The sequence below is a fragment of the Pinus tabuliformis genome, chromosome 8 (assembly GCF_031772625.1).
Source record: "Pinus tabuliformis cultivar Carrire ecotype Pingquan chromosome 8, CPIR1, whole genome shotgun sequence".
NCBI classification, from domain to species: domain Eukaryota; kingdom Viridiplantae; phylum Streptophyta; class Pinopsida; order Pinales; family Pinaceae; genus Pinus; species Pinus tabuliformis.
The window spans coordinates 1,560,639,916-1,560,661,753 of NC_142294.1; the positions used below are offsets into that span (position 1 = coordinate 1,560,639,916).

Here is a 21,838-nt window from a genome sequence, read left to right on the forward strand (position 1 = left end):
TCTACTCTTTAAAATAGCATGGTATGGTCTTGAAAGTACATGCATATGCATGCCATTGTGATTCATGTGCAGCCCTATTGTCCAAGGAAGGATATCGATGCTTGAAAATTATGCATGATACAAAACACTTTCAAATCCAGGACACTGAAAACTCTCCCTATGTCTCTAATTCACAAACACTAAATTTGAAGGATTAGAGGAAAAAAAATTATTGGAAATGATCAAAAACAGGAACATCTCATCCTCACAATTTAATTAGTACCAACTTCTAATCCTCACAATTTCATTAGTACCAACTGTTAATACGCAGAAGCTTTCCTCCAATGATCAAGATAATATGAACTATTTCTAAACATGGTGTTGAAACGCTAATTCACAGAACTTCAAATGGAATATCTGTACACACAAATTGATTTTTAATGTACAGTCGTAAATGCCACTGCATATTCCGATTTTATTTCAGTTTTAATAGTGCTGAGAAAGAGCATTTTAGTGATTAGGAAGACGATTTAAGTTCTATTATATACAACCAACTCCCTTTTAGTTGATGACGTATATCTTTTTCACGTGTTTCTTTTAAAAAAAATAATAGAGATTTTCAATATAACAGATGAAAGAGGAGAAGCAATCCTCCAATGATCAAGTTGATAAAAACTATAGCTAAAAATTAATGCTCCCATATTAAGCGCGAATTGATTTGCAATGTCCCATGGGAAACAATTTCAAAAATAATAATAACGTTAAAATGAAATTTTCATTTCTACAAGTCACAAACTCCACTTCAGGAAGTCAAGGAAATTGATCCACAAACTCATTCGATACACTGTGATGTAAGGATCAGTTTTCACTTATTTCTGGCACCAACTGTTTGGCACGTGTTTGTCTTCGAATTAACCCAAATGTTCTACAACACACAACACAAACAGGCTCAAAACAGACAGAAACTGGTTGGTATTAATCATGCCCACCAGAAGGGCAATATTTGCCCCTAAATTTCAGAAGCATAAATTCCTTTGTCTTGATAGTACTCATTCTTGCCCGAAATTTCAGATGTATAAATTCCTTTGTTTTGATAGAATTCATTCATCCAATTATTTATAATTTGAATTTCCGCATTTCGTTGCTCTACTAGCCAAATTGGATCATTTTCCGTTGCCGCACGCAAATCCAAGTGATGGGCACCTGTCAAAATAGAAATCAGAACCAGAACTTTTACTGAAAAGTGGAGATTGATTTTAGCATTGAGTGTATATTTTCACAGTGGTTCATGTTGTGGAGAATTTTCTGGAAGAAAACCGCGTAAAGGATTTTTAATCCGTCCAAATTTTTGGGTGGCATTGTGCTTTTTAGTGCCTGATAATAGGTGGAGTGTCCACCTGAAACTTGAGACGGATTAAAAATATTTTACACAGTTCTTTCCAGAAGATTCTCCACAAGATTTTAGCATTGTTTTTGTGAACACATGTAAATCCTTTACACAGTTCTTTCCAGAAGATTCTCCACAAGATTTTAGCATTGTTTTTGTGAACACATACATGCAGAGATTCATACAGATATAAAGGAACTAACTATACACATCTGCCCCACAAGAAAAAACCAGTGCTACTCTAATTCACTTGGGCAAAGAAACTACCTAGCTCTGTTACAAGTGCTACAATGCTGTTCGAAATGTTTTGAAGAACACTGAAACAGAAATCAAGGATGAATAAGAACGCCTCCAACCAAGCAGCAATGTTCATAAATGGCAGAAACATGCGACAAAACTAGGCACTACATTGCAATGCTTACCCTCCCCCGCTCCAGGGGTCCAAAAGACCATTTGAGAAAATTATATTGCTACCGTAGTTTTTCAAGACTTTCTGTATGTCCTGCATAAACAAGGAATGTTCTATGAACTTGAGCAAATTTATAGGTGACTGGCTTTCAAGACCAAATATGAATAGCTAATAAAGAACAAAAATTTTTAAGAACAATTCTAAATTTAAAATTGGACCTAACAAAACGATGAACCTCTAAAAATTTAAAGACATGATAAATCTTATCTTCGAAATTTAAAAGTAGTGGCTAGAGCGTTTTTTTACTCCTGAAATGGACATCCAGACTAGGACAGAGAAGAGAAGAGGAGTATTAACTATTCCAACTACTTATACCGTTTATTATTTGTTGTCTATGACCCACACAACATGTGCCAAAGAGGAAGGGATGCCAATCAGTATACATATTTATTCGGCAGGAAATTAATAATTATGTTAACAGAAGGGTTGTTAACTATATACACCATCATTAACATAACAATAATGATATGATAGGAGTTACATGCTTCTGTAAACCAATTCTCATACCTATTATAAAATATAAAAGAAAAAAAAATTAATAATGTAAAAGCTATTCCAAATATAACAGAAACAATCAACATACATGATGTCTGTCAAAAAATAAAATTTATACTCGTATATCACAACTACACTTGACACCCGTACCTTGTCATAAGGAAGATAATACAGTAAAATTAAAATTTGTACTTAGTATATACACAACTACATTTGACACCTATGCGTTGTCATATCGATAATCTGCCTCGTATCACCTAAGAAGCTAAACTAGGGACACATTCATTTACTTAAACGATCACTTTATGATATCAAGATTCAAAATTATTTGAGTATAAGTTCAGATAATAATGTTAATATCCAATTAATTACCGAAAAGGTCGGTCAATTGAGCAGATTTAGTATATTATCAGATTTGCATCTTCGTCAGATTGAAAAGAACCCCAACGTAGCTTTAGTATATTATCAGATTTGCATTTTCTTCAGATTGAAAAGAACCCCAACGCAGCCCTCACTGTGTTGCATACGCGACTGATATCGGATGTAACTACCAAATTCATCATCAAGATGGCAATAAGCACAATTAGTTGACTTCATGTCAATTAGGAAGACCCACTGCCCATAGTCAGCTCGTGCCTAAATATCAGAACTTCGGTGCAGTTAAATAACTGTGGGTACACTCTGTCATTCCTAATAGCTTCATATGAATTGAGCAGTAAGGAAACCTTTGTGTTATGTAATGTTGTAGACGGTTTATTACGTTTACGTTTCATTATTCTTGCAGCCATACTAAAGTATGGCTTACACATGAGAAGGTAACCCAGTAGGAACACGGAGGATACACAACACACCGTAGTAGTCATGAATCATCCAGGTAATGCTGTAGCTGTACTCAATGCACGTTTGCTAGTCTCTGTTCTTGTTTTCTGTTGAGAGCTCCACTAGAGCAAAGGAGTTGAAGAGGGATGGTGAAAACTAAAATTTCAGCCTTGGTATTCATTTCCTGAGTGGCGCTTTTCTGATTAGTCATTTTCCCACTTTCTGCATAATTATTAACATCGCGGCAGGATGGCTATGAGGTGTGATCTTTTAATATTTCCTTGTATTTCTTTCACAAGACATGCCAAGGCCCCTTTTTAAGCATAGAAGTCATGCAGACATTCTGAAATCCTTTTTTGCCTAGCTTTGATGGTTAGGTGGCTCATACAGTTTGATAGATGTCATAGCTTTTTACATTAAATGCAGTAACCAGATGGCAACTAAAGTGCAACTTGAATTGGCATTCATAATTTAAGCTTGAGATTATTTTTCTATGCAGTATGGTAGTGATCAGCAACATAATCAATATATAATAAGGAAAACCACAGTCACACAGGACTACACCCTTATATAACTTCATCCATTTAGCTAACAAAATCGGGAGTTTTATGAAAAGCATATTATCTTCTAAACAGGTATCAAGCCATGCAAAGTTTATTGTATTGAGAAGGTGCATTTTACAATTCAGTAGAGGAGATATCTGTGATGTCCATGCTTAAAACTGACGTGGCATAAGTCAGCCAATATAATAATTAAAAAGAAAAATAAAATATTGATACAGTACAATTGAGATGTTTGTAACACCCATTCTCAAGAGATTAATAAATAAATTAATTGATTAAAATAATAGTTTAAAAAAACACTAATTAATGTATACACAGCATAGATTCATCTTAATTGAGGATTAAAGATGCAACTTCCAATTTCTTTTTAATTCCTCTTAACACTTGAATGTTGATAAATCCATTAGGACGTCATCTTGATACAGTAAAAAATAAAAAGTTTAAGATACAATTAAAAAAAGGAAAAAGAAAAAATTTAAACTTGATTGAACTATCCAACTAGCTGAAAAGGGAATTCAATTCACTGTACTTGATAAATCCATAATTAAGATGGCCTCTTGCTACAATAAAAAAGAAAAAATTTAAATTTGATTGAAGTTTCCAACTAGGTCAAAAGGCAATTCACTATTTGCTAAATGACTAAGATCTGTAAATATACACAAAGTATTTACACAAAGAATGGGGAAGAAAAACATACATGACCACCAAATTCCGTTGTTATCCAGTGAGCTCGTGGTTCTACACCAAACATATTGAAACAATCTTGTTTGTAGGAGTCAATGTCGAAAGTAAACTGAGGGAAAATGCTGTTCTCTGGATTGCTAGACATAGGCATAACCATCTCCGTGCAAGCCTGTGATAGAGAAAAAGACTGAATACATGAAAATACCGAAAATAACCACGCAAAAAAGTTAGAACTAACCTGCATATCTATAAAAGAAACAATGCTTTAAAACTTCATAGCTCCTGACTCTCTGAACTTAAGTTAGTCAACTGACCTGCCAATTCCACCCGTTTTCGCCATGAGGATCATCATTGACGTCAAAACATTTTTCTTCTCCTGTATAGTTGTAGTAAACACTAACACCCGCAAATATTTGGTCCAACACATCCGTGCCATTAGAAAAACTATCAATCACTTTGCAGACCTGTAAAATCCAGGATAGATTTACCATACGATGAAATCATATCATTTTGAAGATGTAACCTAATTCACCATGGTGAAACAACAAAATTAAAAACGAGTTGTCGACATTTTGGAAGTTTTTCTGGTGGGTTTTTCTGGTCTAATTTCTCTAAAATTCGGTAGGAATCTATTGAAATCAAAAGTTTTATGGGTAACCCTTGCAGAATAGAAGTGCCCTAGGGTTTTTCAGGGTGTTGAATCCATATATACAGTCAAAAAACCAGTTTAAATAACACAAATCAAGATTTCACCTCAATTTTTTCCGTCGGATTCCGGCACCGGAAAGTCCAAAAAGTCACACTAAAGACAACTCCAATTAAAAATACAATAAGGTGTGTACTGTCTTCATTTATTATTTTCTATCATATTCCGGTCTACACCGTCACTGTCGTACTTGCCTTCATAGATACAATAAATGAAAGATATTGATGTTCATGAATGATCAACCCCAATCAACGAAATGTTAAATGAAGAGCAATTTTACAGCAACATACAGGAGCCTATAAGGCCTCTCCAATTTAAGTCTAATTCACGAAATCCTTGGAATTGAATAAGATAATAACTGGAATCCATAATGTGATATTTCCACTTAGCAATAAATAAGATAATAACTAGAATCCAAATGTGATATTCCCACTTAGCAATGTTGCTAAGGGAAATATCAATTTTGCCAATTTTTGGTTGCAACTTAGGGAAGTGGGTTGTGAGGCCCCATTTGCAATTTTGGGCCAAAAAGAGACTTCAACATAAGGGAAAAGGGAAAAATTGAATTGCTAGTGGATGGCGGGGGCCACCCCCAAAAGAAAATACCTCCCCTTGGCTAATATGCACTCATGGAGGGAAGAGCGATGAGTGGGTCGATGTATGGGGCCCACGTAGAGAATTGGAGGCTCAAGGCTAAATAGGAGGTGCATTCATCACTTTGGGGACTTTTGATCATTTGACATTCATAGTCACCTAGCACACTTGAGCTAAGAGCCAAGTCTGCATGTGTTGTTGAGCACACCGAGATTTTCATGTGAGAATCTCACCCTTCCTTCGGTGGACTTCGAGTGCCAGCCCAAGGAAGTGATCTACACTACGTTTGGAGTTGCCCGGGAGTTTATCTAGCAAATTCACGAAGTTGGTTCAGCAGATTTGGTGTAGTAAGGGAAATATGAATCACTTGGAGGAGTTGGTTGTGGCGCTGAGAACTCTTGGGCTTTCGGGGAGTGATTTGGGCCACCAATTGCTAGAGATTTGGAGTGTTATCTGGGCACAATCTTGAGGGAGTTCAATGGTGCCATTGACCCACCATCAAGGACTACGTGGGCCTACGCAATGGTGTTTTCGTGCCACACATGGGAGCCTGGGAGAAGGTAGATTTGGGTGTTGGAGTAGGTTGGTTCTTATGGGAACTTTTGGAAGGGAATTTCACTAGGCTTTGATGCAATTTTTTGGAGGGTCGATTTGTCCAACAGTTGGAGGATAGCATGGAAATTGGGGCGAATTTCAGAGGTCAGAACTAGACCAAACCCTTTCTGGGTTTTGGTGGGTTATTTGTGGGGAGACCGGGGTTAATTTCCTAGAATTTTCTGAGCACTTGTAATAATCCTAAATAGGAATGTAAGTGAGATACAAAGCATGCAAACAATCCAGCAATCAGAAAAACGAAATATACATTAAGCACCCATGGAAACACTGGAAATAGAGAACTATTGAGCCAATTTATTACTTCTTCAGCGGCAAAATACAATAGTAAAATAGAATGGTGCACCTAGGCTTGTCTCAATGGACAAGCTTGACAAAACCCAGGTGAGAAAATGTTGAACTGAAGGCTGCTACAACTATAGCACCAAACTGAACTGTGCTGCCCTAGAAAATTGCTCTATCTTCTAACTTCGAAGGGGTGGAATCACTGCTTCCCGTGCTCAGAAAATTATGAGATTTCAGCTCCTTACTACTTGGCCTAAACCCAGAAAAACACACGAAGGAATTGGCCAAATGTTGACCTTGGAATTTTGGCCCAAACTCCCCTTGGCTACTCTAGCTACTAGATGAGTTGGGACCCCTGTTTGACCCCTTAGATCTGCACAGAAAATTCTATAAAATCAAGAGTGAGATCCTTGCCCTAAACCCAAAAAAACCCAGAAAGGGTTTCCCTTGGTTCCAACCTTAAAAAATTGACCTTTGACAGCTTAACCCTCCTCCAATTTCAAATTTTGTTGCTGTGACTGATCCTGCCAACCTCTGCTCTCCCAACTCTAGCAATCCTCAAACGGACCTCCAAGTGATCTCCTACTTCTCCCGGCCAGCTCCAACTCTACAATTCCTTCCTCCAACTCCCACGTGAGCCTAGTGGTGGCTCTCTGCGTAGGCCTCAGGTTACTGTAAATCGAACTGCTGGGATCCTGGCTCTGTTGGCTCCAAAACTCACAAGAAACGCTAACCCTTTGTTGCTCCCCTAATCCTCTAACTCTCCCGGTGATCTGAATTTGAAACTACTTGAAATTTGTTTGCAAGGTATTCAATTCAGAATTAAACATGTTTAAAAGATTTCCATGTCTTGCAGAAAGAAAACACATGAAATTTTTAGTTGTTCATGACCCATTTAAGCATAGCAGAGTTATTTCCTTTTACTGTTTAACACATTAAAACGAATTTGTTCTGCAAAATAAATCAACCACAAATGCAAAAGAAGTTGATAAAGCAGTTCACCCCCTCCAGGGCTACGTCTGTTGGGTCCAAAGCTCCCAACCGGGCTTGTCCTTGTTTTTATTAAATGCTCAAATTGAAAATACAGCTGAATAGAAGCATCTAAAGGTGAAATAGATGGCAAAAATGGATTCAGAACACTTGAATCCTTCAGGATTGACTATTGGATCACCTCCAATGGATACCTGCAACCCTATACAGTCTTCACAAAACTGGGCCCTGGTGGCTCCTAGAACTTTCACGGCTCCAAAACCTCTGCAAATGACCTCAGATGGTTGTAACTTGTAAGACCTGCACCAATGGCTTCAGAAGGTCGAAAATACCCAAAATCAAAAAAAAAATTCGTCCAAAACCGACTTTCCTAGCCAAAGTTATGGCCATTTAAAGTTTCTCTAGTTTGCCCCTAGAAAAACTCCAGCTAACTTTAGTTAACTCCAGATAGCTCCGCCAAATTTGGCGCTCCTGCCAAAATTCCGCCAACTTAACTGCAGTTACATTTAATGTTTGGTGGTTGCCTCGGATTTTGTGCCCGACGGAATATTCTTTTTTTAATTTTTTTTTGAAAAATTAAAATTTCTAATGTTATGGACAAATTCTTCTTTTTGCCATAACTTCCTCATACGACGATCGTTTTTCGAACCGTTTGCGGCACCGGAATCGGGAAGACGAGCACTTTCTAGTCATTCAACTTTGAACCAGTTCTAAGCACTTTAAATTTTGAGCATTTTACGATACTTAGGACATGAGCACCTGATCACCCGGCAAATGCTTGATCACTGATAGCTCCAAACTCCCCCTGCGTATTCTCCAGCTAGCCAAAAATACACACTCCCTGTTGTGGCTAAATGGTAGTGTTGTACACACTCCCGGAACTCCTGAAATACTTATGGAACTGCCTCTCTAGGGCAGGCACGAATGGTCCCTCGAAGTAGAAGGTTGAATCTCCCACTTGAGAATTCGTGGCTAAACAACCGGTTGACTCAGATAAACAGCAAAGCAAACAATCAAGTAATTTTGATTGCAAGGTGTAAGAATGAATCCAAATGAGAGCTCTCCTCCTTTTATCTTTGTTGGCCTTCCTTGTCTCATGTGGGCCCCTCCATCCAGCACTTTAAATTCCCTCCAAACCATTCAAATGGCCTAGTTCGAATTCCCACGTGGGTGGCCCCCACCTTCCACTAGCAACCAAATTAAGTCGAATTTCCTCCTAAGTCCCTAAGTTGAAAATGATGGGTTCTTTCCCTTAGCCAAAACTGTGCAAAAATGTGTGGAAACACCTTGTTACAAATGTGTTTGAGAAGTGACATGACAACACCGAAGGAGGGCCAAACAACAGTTTCTTCCAGCTAGCAATGCAGTTTTCTGGATCCAGCGCAAAGCATTTGTGGGGAGCATCTTCCTAGCAATTGAGCAGGCATTTTCATCACCTAGGCCTTGTTAACTTGCCTTGGGCAAGCCTAGGTGCATACATTCCTTGAAAAGCGCGCTTTTTTCCCTAAACCGATTTAATCGCGCGTTTTATGGGAAAAAAGCGGCTAAAATTTTTTTTGCCGATTTTTTCGAAAAAAAAAAAGTGCGCTGGGTTGCCAGGACAGCACGATTTTATAAAAAAAAAAAATTGGTTTTTCATTTGGCCATTTGGGTTTTTTCATGCAATTTTTTTGGAAAGAAACAAATAATTTTTGAGTGGGGCAGCTTAATGATCAATTCTAGGCCCTAGTATGGATATGCTATTCATGGTAATGTTAAATTCTTAAAGTAAAAGTGACATTCTCCTTAATCTTCATTTTTCATCCTTTTACTTAAATTTTTAACATTACCATGAAATGACTCAGGATGTTTGAGAGTGGTTCCAGCCTCATTGGATTTCATATGGAGAAAGTAGAATTTTGGATTTCATTTAAAATCCAGCAGACTTATCAGTTTTTCAGGATTTCAGGATTGGGAGATTGTAATGTTTCCAGGTGACACCACCTGCTCGGGCTACCCCTGCCACCAGTAGAGGACGTGGTCTACCTCCTATAGCTCCTACTTCTAGTTCTTCAGCTTCTAGAGCACATCAGACTCCACTGCCATCTCCACCAGCACAGGCACCAGCATCTATATCTAGAGGGAAAGGGAAAGCTGTGGCATTTTCTCGCAAGAGGGGCAGAGGAAATCAATAGGATTAAACCTCATTTTATTGTATATGACATTATGACATGATGAGATACATTATCATATTTTTTGTTGATATTTTGAGGCTGAGTTGGGACTCAGGAGTCAGGACTTACTATTCAGGACATGATTCAATGTTATGTGTGATTTTAGCGCTAGAAATGATATTAAACATCTTATATATTAGTTTTTTTATCATATTTATGTGTCAATGTATTTATTTTATGTTGTAGATGGTTTAGATATTAAAAAAATTGAAAAAAAATGAAAAAAAATGAATATTTTTGTACCAAACGCTTTTTTCTGCTTTTTTCCGCTTTTTTCCCGCTTTTTCCGATTTTTTCCGCTTTATTCCCGGCGCCGATTTAATCCCGCTCGCGCTTTTAACAACATTGGTTTGCACAGAAATCAAGGAGCAGAAATCAGAGTTTGCTGGCATGATTTTCAAAGAGGCCGTACAGCATATTTTCAAGGAGGCCGTACAGCAGTTTTCGGCACAGAAATCAAGGAAATCGTACAACAAAATTTCTAGCAGCTTGCACGATTTTCTAGGCAGGTCGTACAGCAGAATTTAAGACTGAAAATTGGCACAGAAATTGAGGACGTACAACATTTATTGTTGTTCAGATTTTGCTGTTTGCAAGTTTTTCCAGTTGGCTGTGAGGCACGGAAAACGAGATAAGTTGTAAAAGTTTACTTGCTGATTTTTGCTGAATATTTCTCACTGTAAAAAGCATTTTCATAAATAAGAAAGAGCTCTCAAACTGGTTTTCCCCAAGAGTTGTAGGGGGTTTTTCCAGGGTCACCTTGACCAAAAATCACTATGTTTAAATGTGTTAAATGGCTGTTTGTATGTGCTGATTTTTATATTTCTGCATTTTCCAGCATTCTATAAAATTTCCAGAATTTGTGTTTTCAGCAAAATTTATTTTCCAGTTGTTGAATGTATGGATATGGGAAAGGGCATTTAACTATTTTGGAGAAATAAGGTGAAACTGAAAACCGAGGTGGGAAATAAGAAATTTTTACAGCGGATTGGGTTGTACGTGATCCAAAGTTTGAAAGAAGCAGATTTGAGGTCGAGGACTTCAACAAGTTTCATTTCGGCACCAAGAGTTTCAATTCGTACGATCCACATGGCTTATGCAGGGACCACTGTTCGAGAGTGTACTATCCTTGGATCCACGGGGCGTGTCATTGGCCAAAGGAAGACCCATGGAGATATTGTTATAGCTCCTCCAGGTTCAATGAACCGGTCAGCGTGGCAGTAGATTGGCTAGCAGCACCACAGGGAACAACAACGACAACAGAAGCAAGCAGCAAACCTGCGCAAGACAAATGCAAGAGGAAGATTGTTGAAAGTGCAGAGGCAGAGAAAAGCTACAGCTTTAAGGAAGATCCACTTGTTGAGAGAGTAGCTTTGGATATAGAAGCGAAGAGGTGACAACGTGATAGGAGAGGAGCGTAGAAAAGGAGAGATAAGAAAAGACTGGAAGAGACGGAGAGGAAGTTGCAGGAAGTAGAGCAGAAGCTCAAAGAAGAACAAGATATGCGCAGAAGAGAGAAGGAAGCGCAGCATGAATAGGAACAATAACAGGAGGAAGTGCAAGCCGCACAGACAACGCAAATTCCGCCGATACAGGTTGAAGACTCAGATCCACCAGCAAATGAGGAACAGGGTGAGCAGCCGCAGGAACAGGAACTTTCTCAATAGGATGAACCAATAGTAGAACAGATGGACGCGGAGATGGAATAGTCGGAACAGGATAAGACACTGACCTCATGCCAAAATCAACTGAGGTCACCCCACAAGCTTCACCATCTCCAGCAGCAGAGCAAGTCCCAAGTGAACAAGGGGATACCATTCTCCTTGAAGATGATCCGGGAATAGATGTGTACAACATAGCCTTTGATCACAACACAGAGTTGTACAAGCACGCAAAGCGCACATCCCGGATGAGCATGCATCACCTGCACACTTCGAAGAATGGGTGATTGTGCCAGATGTGTGTAGACAACCAGCTGCACTGGCCGATGCTACGAAGGCTTACACCGAAGCCACGAGCTGAAGTGTGAAGTTCTTGATGGCAGAAAATGAGTGCATGGCTAAGGAATTGCAAGCATCCAAGCAGAGAGAGGAACAATCAACAGGATCCGCCAAAGCAGAGATGAAGAAAGCAATACTTGCTGAAGTATCTGCTCTTGAGACAGTCATGTGGAGATTATATGACAAGTTCGTCACCGTGCACAAAGCAGTTGTCCATCTACATGGTCACCAGCAGCGGTGCACCAAGATAGCGCGAACACTCACAGACATACATGCCGTTGTTGATCATGTACAGGCATGGACAATGAGGTACAAGGGAGCCCCACTTCACTTGCACAAAATGATGAAGTCGCAGGTAGAGTTGGACAAAGCACGCATCGGAAGTCTAATCCGGAACTATGAGGAACTCCACTGCACATCACCAATGTTGAGGCTTCGTACACACGGTTGTTCAGGAGTTTTGATGTCATGGTGAGAAAGTATGGTACCCCGTCAATTGGAACACTCACCGAAGCCAAAGAGAAGAACCAAGTCCCACTGGAGCTCAACGCGTACTTTGATCAAGTTATGCACATGGCCACTAGCACAAATTTACAGACTAGAGCAGAGAAATGCAGAGATATGTCGTCGGTCCAGCCGTGCTCAGGACTAAGTTGCACATGTTACAGGACGAGTTGGACAGAGATTACAGATCAATATACCTGGAAGCGATGGAGACAAGAGTTTGTTTCCAAAAAGACATCATCAAATAGTACGCGGACACCATTGCGCAATACCAAGTTTGGCATCAGTTCGCCACTAAGGATCACAGAGATGATGTTGATGAGTTGGTCTTTCCACAGTCGTCAGAGTCTTAGTGCTGTCTTATCTAGCTGACTCAAGACTATTTTTGTCCCACATGGGTATATGTAGAAAATGTATTATTATTGTAAACATGATGTAATGTGAAATTCCAAGTGTCATTAGTTGAATGCAAACAGACATATATAATGTAAAGAGTTATATGTAATAAAGTTGAAGAGTCATGAGGGTAGTCCAAGAGTCACAAAGGGGAATGTCAAGGGTCACCCCACCCTTTGTTATTAATAGAACCTCATAACTCATAGCAGGGGCTTTTGGGAGCCAAGCTTTTGCTAGGCATTTCTTAGAGAGGACTTGGAGAGTATTGTGACGAGCCTTGCCTTCTCCACAGTGCAGAGCGGGTACATCTCTTTGGAGGAGCAAGCAATGTTGATTGTAACGTTCCACTATTGGGGCTAGTGGTTGTCATGGTTGTATGTATGGATGGAACTTTCACTTTATATATAATATAACAGAGGCAGCATGTCTTCATGCATATGTTGTTATTGTAGTTCGACTATTCTAGTTACTTTAGCAATGTATGTTGTTTAACTTACGCATTTGTGTATGAATTATTTCGTATACGATTGTATGAATTTTGTTGAAGTCGTGTTGTTGGTTTAACCCATCACTTTGGATTGTCGACTATTCTGCTTTCTAGCTTGTGATGTCATTCATCTCGTGTGTTCCTTTCAGGCTGCACACTATTACAGGTTTCTAAGGGGCACACTTCATTTTCCCTTTCATGTGTTAGAACCTCCCCATGCATCTCTCTTGACTCGCTACAAGGTCACACGCTTGCTTCCAACAAAGATATTACACTTACCTCTGCGCACTGTTGCAATCAAGGCACAACTTTACTACCCACTGCTGGGACTCCTACTCCAAACGATCTGACATCTAGTTGGGACTTCTTGTAGAAGAGATCCCCTGACATGTTGGCGGGTCCAACACCATCAACACCTTCCTTCCTAGATTATCTTCATTTAGCCATTTCTCAAAGGAACCAATGACTTCCTCATAAGAAGATGAATTCGCTTCAGCGAACTGGGAGGCTCACAACTTGTCAAAATATCTTCGTCCTTTTCACATTGGTGACCTGATCTTTGCTGGAAGTCTTGAACTTGAGATTTTTCCATCTTTTTCAACCTATTCTGAAGGGTGATCTGATTATCTTCCATAGTTTTCATTTGTTGTGCATGATTAACCTCTATGGTCTCCATCATGTTCTAAAAAGTCATCATCTGATTATATCGAGTAACTTGCATAGCTTGTAACATGTTCTTCTCGGCACTCATATCCTTCTCATGATTTGCTTTCATGGTGATCAAATGATTTTGCATGGCAGTCATCTGATTAGAGTGTTTAGCTTCCATGATTTTCATTTCCTTAACATGTTTCTCTTCTATGGCCAACAATCTGGTGTGCATAGAACCCATCTTGTTGGCGTGATCCGCGATCAATCTCTCTTGATTGAGTTCCATGTTTTTCATCAATCGGGCTTGACTAAATTGCATGTCCTTAAGCATTTGAGTTAATTCCTTGATAATATGCTTGTTATTTTCTTCTTCATGATCTTCTATAAACAAGTGATGCTCCTTATCATCAATATTAATTTGGTCACTACTTTCATCTTTCTTCACGTTGTAAGTGGCACAAGGCAAACCCATTTCATCCTTTTGATCCCCATATCTATTATTGAAAGCATTGAAGATAGCTTGCAGAGAATCAAAAGAATTGTCAGGAAAATCATGAAACCAATCCATAGCATCATCTTTCAAAGAAAGGATAAAGAGTCGTATTTTGATGTCCTCATGGTTATAATGAGCAAAGTCGCACCATATCAACATACAAAAGCTAAACTTCTTGAGATGATTAATAGCAGTAATTGCATTATTACCTTGAAACACAAGCAAATGATCAATGACTTTCTCTAGAATGTCATGAGGATAGCCTTGAATATTAGTAAAACAACAAGGGGAAAACAAGTCATTCATGATGACTTGCTTAAGGGAAAAGGAGCTAATGGATGTAAGAGAGGGATCCGTGTTCAAGAAAAACAAGAAGTCTACAAGAAACGAGCTTCTAGCAGAAACTCTTGTAGAAAATGAAAGAAGTGGAGTCACCACTTGAACATGAATCTAACTCTAAAATCCAAAAGGAAAAAAAGAAAAGTTAGTCAAGAACCAAGAATAGAAAACTCTCTATCCCCGGTAACAGCGCCAAAAAATGTTGTCGCTTAAATTGTACACAGGAATGCAACAACGCTCAGGGCTGTGGTTGTCACTCTGATCCCTGCCCTCTATGTTTGAGTTATCTCCTAAATGCAAGCTAAGGGGGCTAGTCCTTATGGATGAGATGATGAACGAATTGTTGGGAAGCAACAAGTCAAGAAGACACAACTGAATAGTCTAGCAACTTGGGTTAAAATTAAAAGGCAAGTATGATTATCAAGCATAATTTGATTAAATTCCTTAAAATTATAAGTTAGAGGCCAGCGCCTTCAAGATTAATTACTTGCACAATATGAATTAAATTACCAAGTAACCGGATGAACAGTGGCTACAATATGCAAATTCTATCGTAAATGAAGTGCAAGACCTAAATCTATGTGAGATGTAAGCTCTTGGTAGATTTTAATTATATGCCTACTTTAGGTGAATCCTTCTCCTCAATTCTTTTGAAGCTAGTCTCGAACACAAGTTGTAGAGAGAAGCCCAAAGGAAGGAGGCTATGGCCTCATTAACGATACCTCCAGTGGGGTTCTAACCACCTAGATGCCTCCATTCCTACAAGGGATTTCCCACAAGAGAACTGCAAAGTCACCTATGTTAACTGCAAATGAGGCTCTAGACTTTGCAAATTGTGCGAAGAAAGTGGTCCTATCTTTCTTACAACCAAGTTTATGACTAGAGGTGAATTTTAGAAATGCACTTCTAATCCTAGGATGAAGATGCAAGATATGAGTGGTTGCTTCAATTAGATTATAGATAAGTGCTCCAATATAATAAGATTAAGCTTCTTAAACACAAAATTAACAAGAGCAATACAAGCAAAATGAAAAGAACAATTAGAGAGAAATTAGAGATTAACTCAATGAAACAAGATTTCGCAATTCCAATTACAAGAGCTTATTGAAATTTATTGATGTGTTAATTAAATTCTCACTTTATGTTACAGTGATCTAACAATTAGGCACAAGAAGCACTTATATCATAAGTCAATGAAGCACAATAGATCATTTTAAACACAATATTAAAAAGCATAATAAGAGATTGCTAATAGTGATCTTTAGTAAAACAAATGCAATTACAAAAATGATATGCCAAGAACGCAAAAATGACAATGCAAGGATGCAAATGGTTGGTGTGCAAGAATGATAGCTTATCCTCAAGACCAAGAGAGAGACCAATGCTTTTATCATCCAATAAGTACTAAGAAGATGCACCAGACTTCAAGAATATTTACGCCAATCAGATCAGCCCACTGCTATTATAAAAGCAGCCCCAAAAAATCACTTAGAATAATGATTATTAAGCACTTGATATTATTTAATCTAAAGGCTTAGATAGAATAATTTCAAGACTTCTTTGAGATGATTACGAAATGATTATATCACTACCAACAAAAGATCAGATTGTTGTAGCCTATTTTCCAACATATGACAGTTAATTAGATACCAAAATCAACTCTTGAAATGTAAGAGTGGAAAAGAAAATGTCAAGAAGACTGATTTAGCCTATAGAAAAGCAACTGAAACCTCTAAATCAGATCTCAAAAATCTATATCAGCCGACAGTGAGATCAGCAACAACCTTATCACAAGATCAATTTACCCAAATGCATGAAAACAAAGCCAAAACACTTATAAAATTCTTAAGATTAATGTGTGATGGTTTTATAGTGTTTTGGGGCTTGTTTCTCTTAAAACTAGGGTCTGCAATAAAATGTTCAAATCTGATTTTTATGACAGTCCGGATTAAAGAGATGATGGGGAAAGAGCAAACCCGTTAGGCCTAATGACCTTGCTTCAATGCCAAGTGTGCCAAGTTGAGACACCAAAGAGGACTGATTTGGCAATGATTTAGATTTCAAACACCAATGTGGCTTCTCCAACACCTCCAACCACCACTTGTTAGCTCAATGACTATGAGATATGCCTCCAAATGCTAGCAGCTAGGTTTTGGAGGCCCTCTAGGTCTAGAGGCTAGGGCCGAAGGATGCAAAACAAATGATTAGCCCTCCAAGTAACAATTTCAATGCCTCTATCGATCAAATCTCTGCAAATAATACACTTTCAATGATAAAAAAACTCTTCAAAACCGTAGCAAGAATTATTTTAAGTCTCCAAACATTAAGTATTAATGCCAAAACTCATTAAGAGGCCCTTAATTTGCCTCTAAACCCCTGCGGCTAGGGTCTAAGGCCTCCTAAGGCCTGCAGCTAGGGAAAATTAGCACTCAAACCCTTGCAGCCAAGCTAGGGAAGGCCTCTAGGGCCTGCGACTAAAGCCTCAATGGCTCAAAAACCCTTGCAGTTGCCCTTAAAAAGAAAAAATGGTCAGTTTAAGCCACAGAAATTTGCCTGCAAAACCCTCAAATGATAGATCTCTGTCAAAAACCCAGTTTTGCAGCAAAATTAGCCCTCTAGGGCTAGCAGCCTCCTTACTGCAAGCAATATTAGTCCCAAGCACTAGCTTTTTAGGTTGGGTGAGGGCTAGGGCCTTCAGAAAATGGGTTTCTCCCTCAATTTGAAAATAACCAACCTGCAAAAATGGGCTCACCCTAGATGTCTAGGGCTTTAAAGCCTTCAAATCTGAAGATATCCACTTGCAAATCCAAAAAAAAAACCTAGACGTTTTGCAAAATAAAATTTAATCTGAAAACCCCGAAATGGTTAGTATATACAAAAGAAAAACTGTTAAATTTGGACAACTAGGTCTAAACTCCATGTTCTGATGCTCAGATTAAGAGGCTAATATTTTTGTTGGATTCCTCTTTCTGAGAGGTGTAAAATCCATATAAAAATAGTCTTAATCCGATGAGCAGAACTTATATTTTGAATTTATTATTCTTAATAAATTATATGTGCAAAGGTCAGCCAGTTTTGTAATGTAGGCTCACATGCCCAACAGATGTGTCACACACCCTCATTGATGGATATATATATACAGGAAAAGTTGGAGAGAATTTGATCACAAAAACAACTCACATCTTCCTCTCTCATCCTAAAAGTACGAGCTACCTGGAGGACGAATTTCAGCCACACGTGGGAAGGACGAAGAGGATTTTTCTGCTGCTAGGGTTTCTGCTGCTAGGGTTTCGCAGAAGTTTGACCAGCGTTGACTTTGGTCAACGCTTGGTCCAAACAAGCTGAAAACTTGTGGGAGGTTCGATTTTTGAAGGCCATACTACCTGGCACAAAAATCGAGGTCAAAGGGTTGACCGTTTTGCTGCTGCGTTGACTTTTAGCTTGCTGCCCCTGCGTTGACTTTTGTAGAACTGACTTGGGTTGACTCATCTACTGGTTGGAGGGTTGTTGTGACACATGCTGGGCTGGCTGACCAAAGGAGACTTTGTTGGTTGAAGCATCCTGTTGACCGCCGAAACAAACACATACATTTTTCTTGTTTCTAATTTGTCTTCTGTAAGATCTGCTTATATGTTCTATCTGCATTTTGCTTATCTACTTGTATGATTGCTGTGAGAAAAGTGAAATTGCTCTTAGCATAGAACATCTACAAAACTTTACATGGTATCAGAGCTGAGGTGAAGACAAACTCTATCTATAGCAATCATCATCGAAGGAAATGGATTCCTCTAAGCTTGAATTCAGGGAGAATGACAAGCTGACTGGAAGTGATGACTTCCATGCCTGGAAGATGTTATTAGATCTCAAATTAGAAGATCATGATCTCCTAGATCATGTGACAGGGAAGATTCAAGAACCTCCATCAAATGCCTCTGCTGCTGTTAAACACAAGTATAAGAAGGGAGAAATCAGAGCAAAACTGCTGATCAGGGAATCCATAAATAAGAGTCTGGTTGCCTACATATCTGAACTAGGCACATCCAAGGAGATGTATGACAAACTGATACTTATGTTCCGAGTAAACAATGTGAACCAAGTGCTATTCCTCAAGAACAAGTTGAAGAATATGAAGAAGGGTCGAGACGAGTCTATTCAAACTTTCTTTATGAAGTTGACCGAAATCAGGAACAATCTGCTAGCTATTGGGGAGACAATAGCTGATCGTGAGATGGTTCTCACCGCACTTGGAGGACTTCCATATGAATGGCAAGTATTCACAACTACCATTCTCAACAATAATACCATCCCTAACTTTGATGAGCTTCTGTCTAGATGTATGCAAGAAGAAACAAGGATGAAGGAATTTGATAATGAAAGAAATGCTGCCTATGTTGCTCATTCCCGAAAGAAGAACTCTGGTGGTTCCAAGGACAAAGGAAGGACTAAGACTCAAAAGAAGAAGGGTAAATGTTTCACCTGCCATAGGACTGGACACTATGCTAGAGAATGCCCCTTCCAGAAGAATTCTCCCGATAGTGACAACAACAACAACAACCGAAGGAATGGGAATCAAAGAAATGACAAATCCAAAGGAAAGAGGAAGGCTCACTTTGAAGGAAACCATCCACCTTCTAAAAGGACCAGAAATACCAGGTATGAGGAGTCTAATGTTGTTGATAAAAGAAATGAGTATATTCTAATATCTGCTCTCTCAGCTGCATCTCCGCCCGACACTATGGATGTCTGGCTAATCGATAGTGGTGCCTCAAGACACATCACCGGATTCAAGGAAGCACTTTCTGACATGGTTGAAAGGGATACTAATCTAGAAATTACCCTTGGGGATAATGCCACTTATCCTGTGAAAGGAACCGGGACTGTGACCCTCCACTTGTCTCAAGGACAAGTCCTCCATCTACAAGATGTACTCTATGTACCCAAATTGAAGAAGAACCTTGTGTCTGTATCTGCCATGGAAGACAAAGGATTCAATGTAACTTTCTCTGATGGAAAGGTACTCATGTGGAAGAAGAGCTTCAAGGAAGCTATCTCAATTGGTTTTAGAGTTGGTACACTCTACCAGGTTGGAGGGAGTCTGTTGGGAGCTATGACTTGTGATACTATCCGTCAAACCGAACTATGGCACCGAAGATTTGGACACCTTCATTACAAGGCTCTTCCCGAAGCAAGGAAGGTGGTGACAGGGATGCCTGATTTTGGAAATAATCATAAAGGTGTATGTAAGGGCTGTGCTGAAGGAAAACATACAAGGGGACCTTTCCCCTCAAGTGTCACAAAGACATCTGAGATATTGCAACTGGTCCATTCTGATCTTTCCGGTATGTTGCTTGTAACATCCCTGGGGGGATGTTCTTACTATATGACATTTACTGATGACTTCTCTCGCAAAACCTGGATATACTTCTTGAAGAAGAAGGATGAGGTTTTCATGTGGTTCCGTACCTTCAAAGCCTTGGTGGAAAATATGACCGGAAAGAAGATCAAGATTTTGAGGACTGACAATGGCACTGAATATGAGTCAAATGAGTTCAAAGACTTTTGCAGAGAAGCTGGCATTAAGAGGGAGACTACCACTGCATATACTCCTGAGCAGAATGGTGTTGCTGAACGCAAGAATAGGACTATTGTGGAAGTTGCCCGTGCCATGCTATGTGACCAGGGTCTTCCAAAGTTTCTGTGGGGAGAAGCTGCAAATACTGCTGTGTACATTCAAAACCGATGCCCTCATTTCGCTTTGGACTCCAAAACTCCCGAAGAGGTTTTCTCTGGTAAGAAACCTGATGTCTCACATTTTAGAATTTTTGGATGTCCTGTCTATTTTCATGTGCCGAAAGAAAAGAGAAGTAAGCTGGACGCTACTGGGAAGAAAGGAATGTTTGTGGGCTACAGTGAGACTTCTAAGGCATATAGAGTCTATGTACCTGGTCAAAGGGAAGTAGAGATAAGCCATGATGTCACTTTTGACGAAGATGCTTCCCTGAAGAAAGTAGTAGATCTTCCTAGATCTAAAGAAAACCATGAAGAAAGACCTGGAAATCTGGAAGAACCCCAGGATGAGACTATGCCTGATGTTGAAGAGCAAATGGACCCTATTGATCCTTCCCCTTCTCTAGGAAAGAGGCCATCATGGCTCAGGGACACCCTCGAAGATGCTGAGGGTCATGCTGCCCCAAGGGGAACATTCCAGAAAGCAAGAAGCCGTGTAGATACCAAGGGTATCTAGCTGCCATGAGTACTATTATACAATCTGAACCTGGATCTTTTGAAGAAGCCATCAAGCATCAAGTCTGGAAGGATGCTATGCATGAAGAATATGAGGCTATTATGAAGAATGATGTCTGGGATGTGGTCCCGAGACCAAAGGACAAATCTGTTGTCACCGCTAAATGGCTCTACAAGATTAAACATGGATCTGATGGGAGTGCTGAAAAGTTTAAGGCAAGATTTGTTGCCCGTGGCTTCTCTCAAAAGGAAGGAATTGACTATGACGATATATTTGCACCTGTGGCTCGATATACCACCATTCGATCCATCATAGCCCTTGCTGCTACGCAAGGATGGAGTCTTCATCAGATGGATGTCAAGACTGCTTTTCTGCATGGTGCAATAAAGGAAGAGGTGTATGTAGAACAACCTCTGGGATTTGAAGTTCAAGATCGAGACACTTATGTCTGCAGGTTGAAGAAAGCCCTCTATGGGTTAAAGCAAGCACCCAGAGCTTGGTATGAGAGGATGGATAGTTACTTGATGAAGCTGGGCTTCACTCGAAGCAATGCTGATCCTAACCTGTACTTTAAGGTTGAGGAAGGAAAGCCTCTCATTCTAGTGCTGTATGTGGACGACCTCTTCCTGACAGGTGATGACCCTCTCATTCATCAATGTAAGAGGGAGCTTGCTGCTGAGTTCGAGATGAAAGACCTAGGACTGATGCACTATTTCCTAGGCCTGGAGGTCTGGCAAAGACCTGGAGAGATTTTTCTTTCTCAAGGAAAGTATATTGTGAAGCTTCTGGAAAGATTTGGGATGGTGGACTGTAAGTCCGTGTCGACACCAATGGAACTCAACTTTAAGAAGTTGAGTGGCAGCGCTGCAGGGCCTATCTTGGCCAATCCTACTGAGTATCGTCAACTCATAGGAGCTTTGATGTTCTT

At 39.5% G+C, this 21,838-nt stretch overlaps 1 protein-coding gene across 2 annotated transcripts in view; it reads right to left on the reverse strand.

The window, feature by feature from the left end:
- Positions 1–720: 720 nt before the first annotated feature.
- LOC149241925 (Serine carboxypeptidase S28 family protein) overlaps positions 721–21,838 on the reverse strand; it is a 165,374-nt gene continuing 144,256 nt past the window's right edge. For both annotated transcript variants that reach the window (XM_089374082.1, XM_089374081.1), the window contains exons 7-11: positions 4,711–4,860; positions 4,410–4,565; positions 1,789–1,868; positions 1,634–1,683; positions 721–1,182 (exon numbers count right to left, since the gene is read on the reverse strand). In XM_089374082.1, the coding sequence (XP_089230208.1) occupies positions 989–1,182; positions 1,634–1,683; positions 1,789–1,868; positions 4,410–4,565; positions 4,711–4,860 (630 nt within the window). In that variant the 3' untranslated portion in view covers positions 721–988. The remainder of the gene's footprint in view (positions 1,183–1,633; positions 1,684–1,788; positions 1,869–4,409; positions 4,566–4,710; positions 4,861–21,838) is intronic.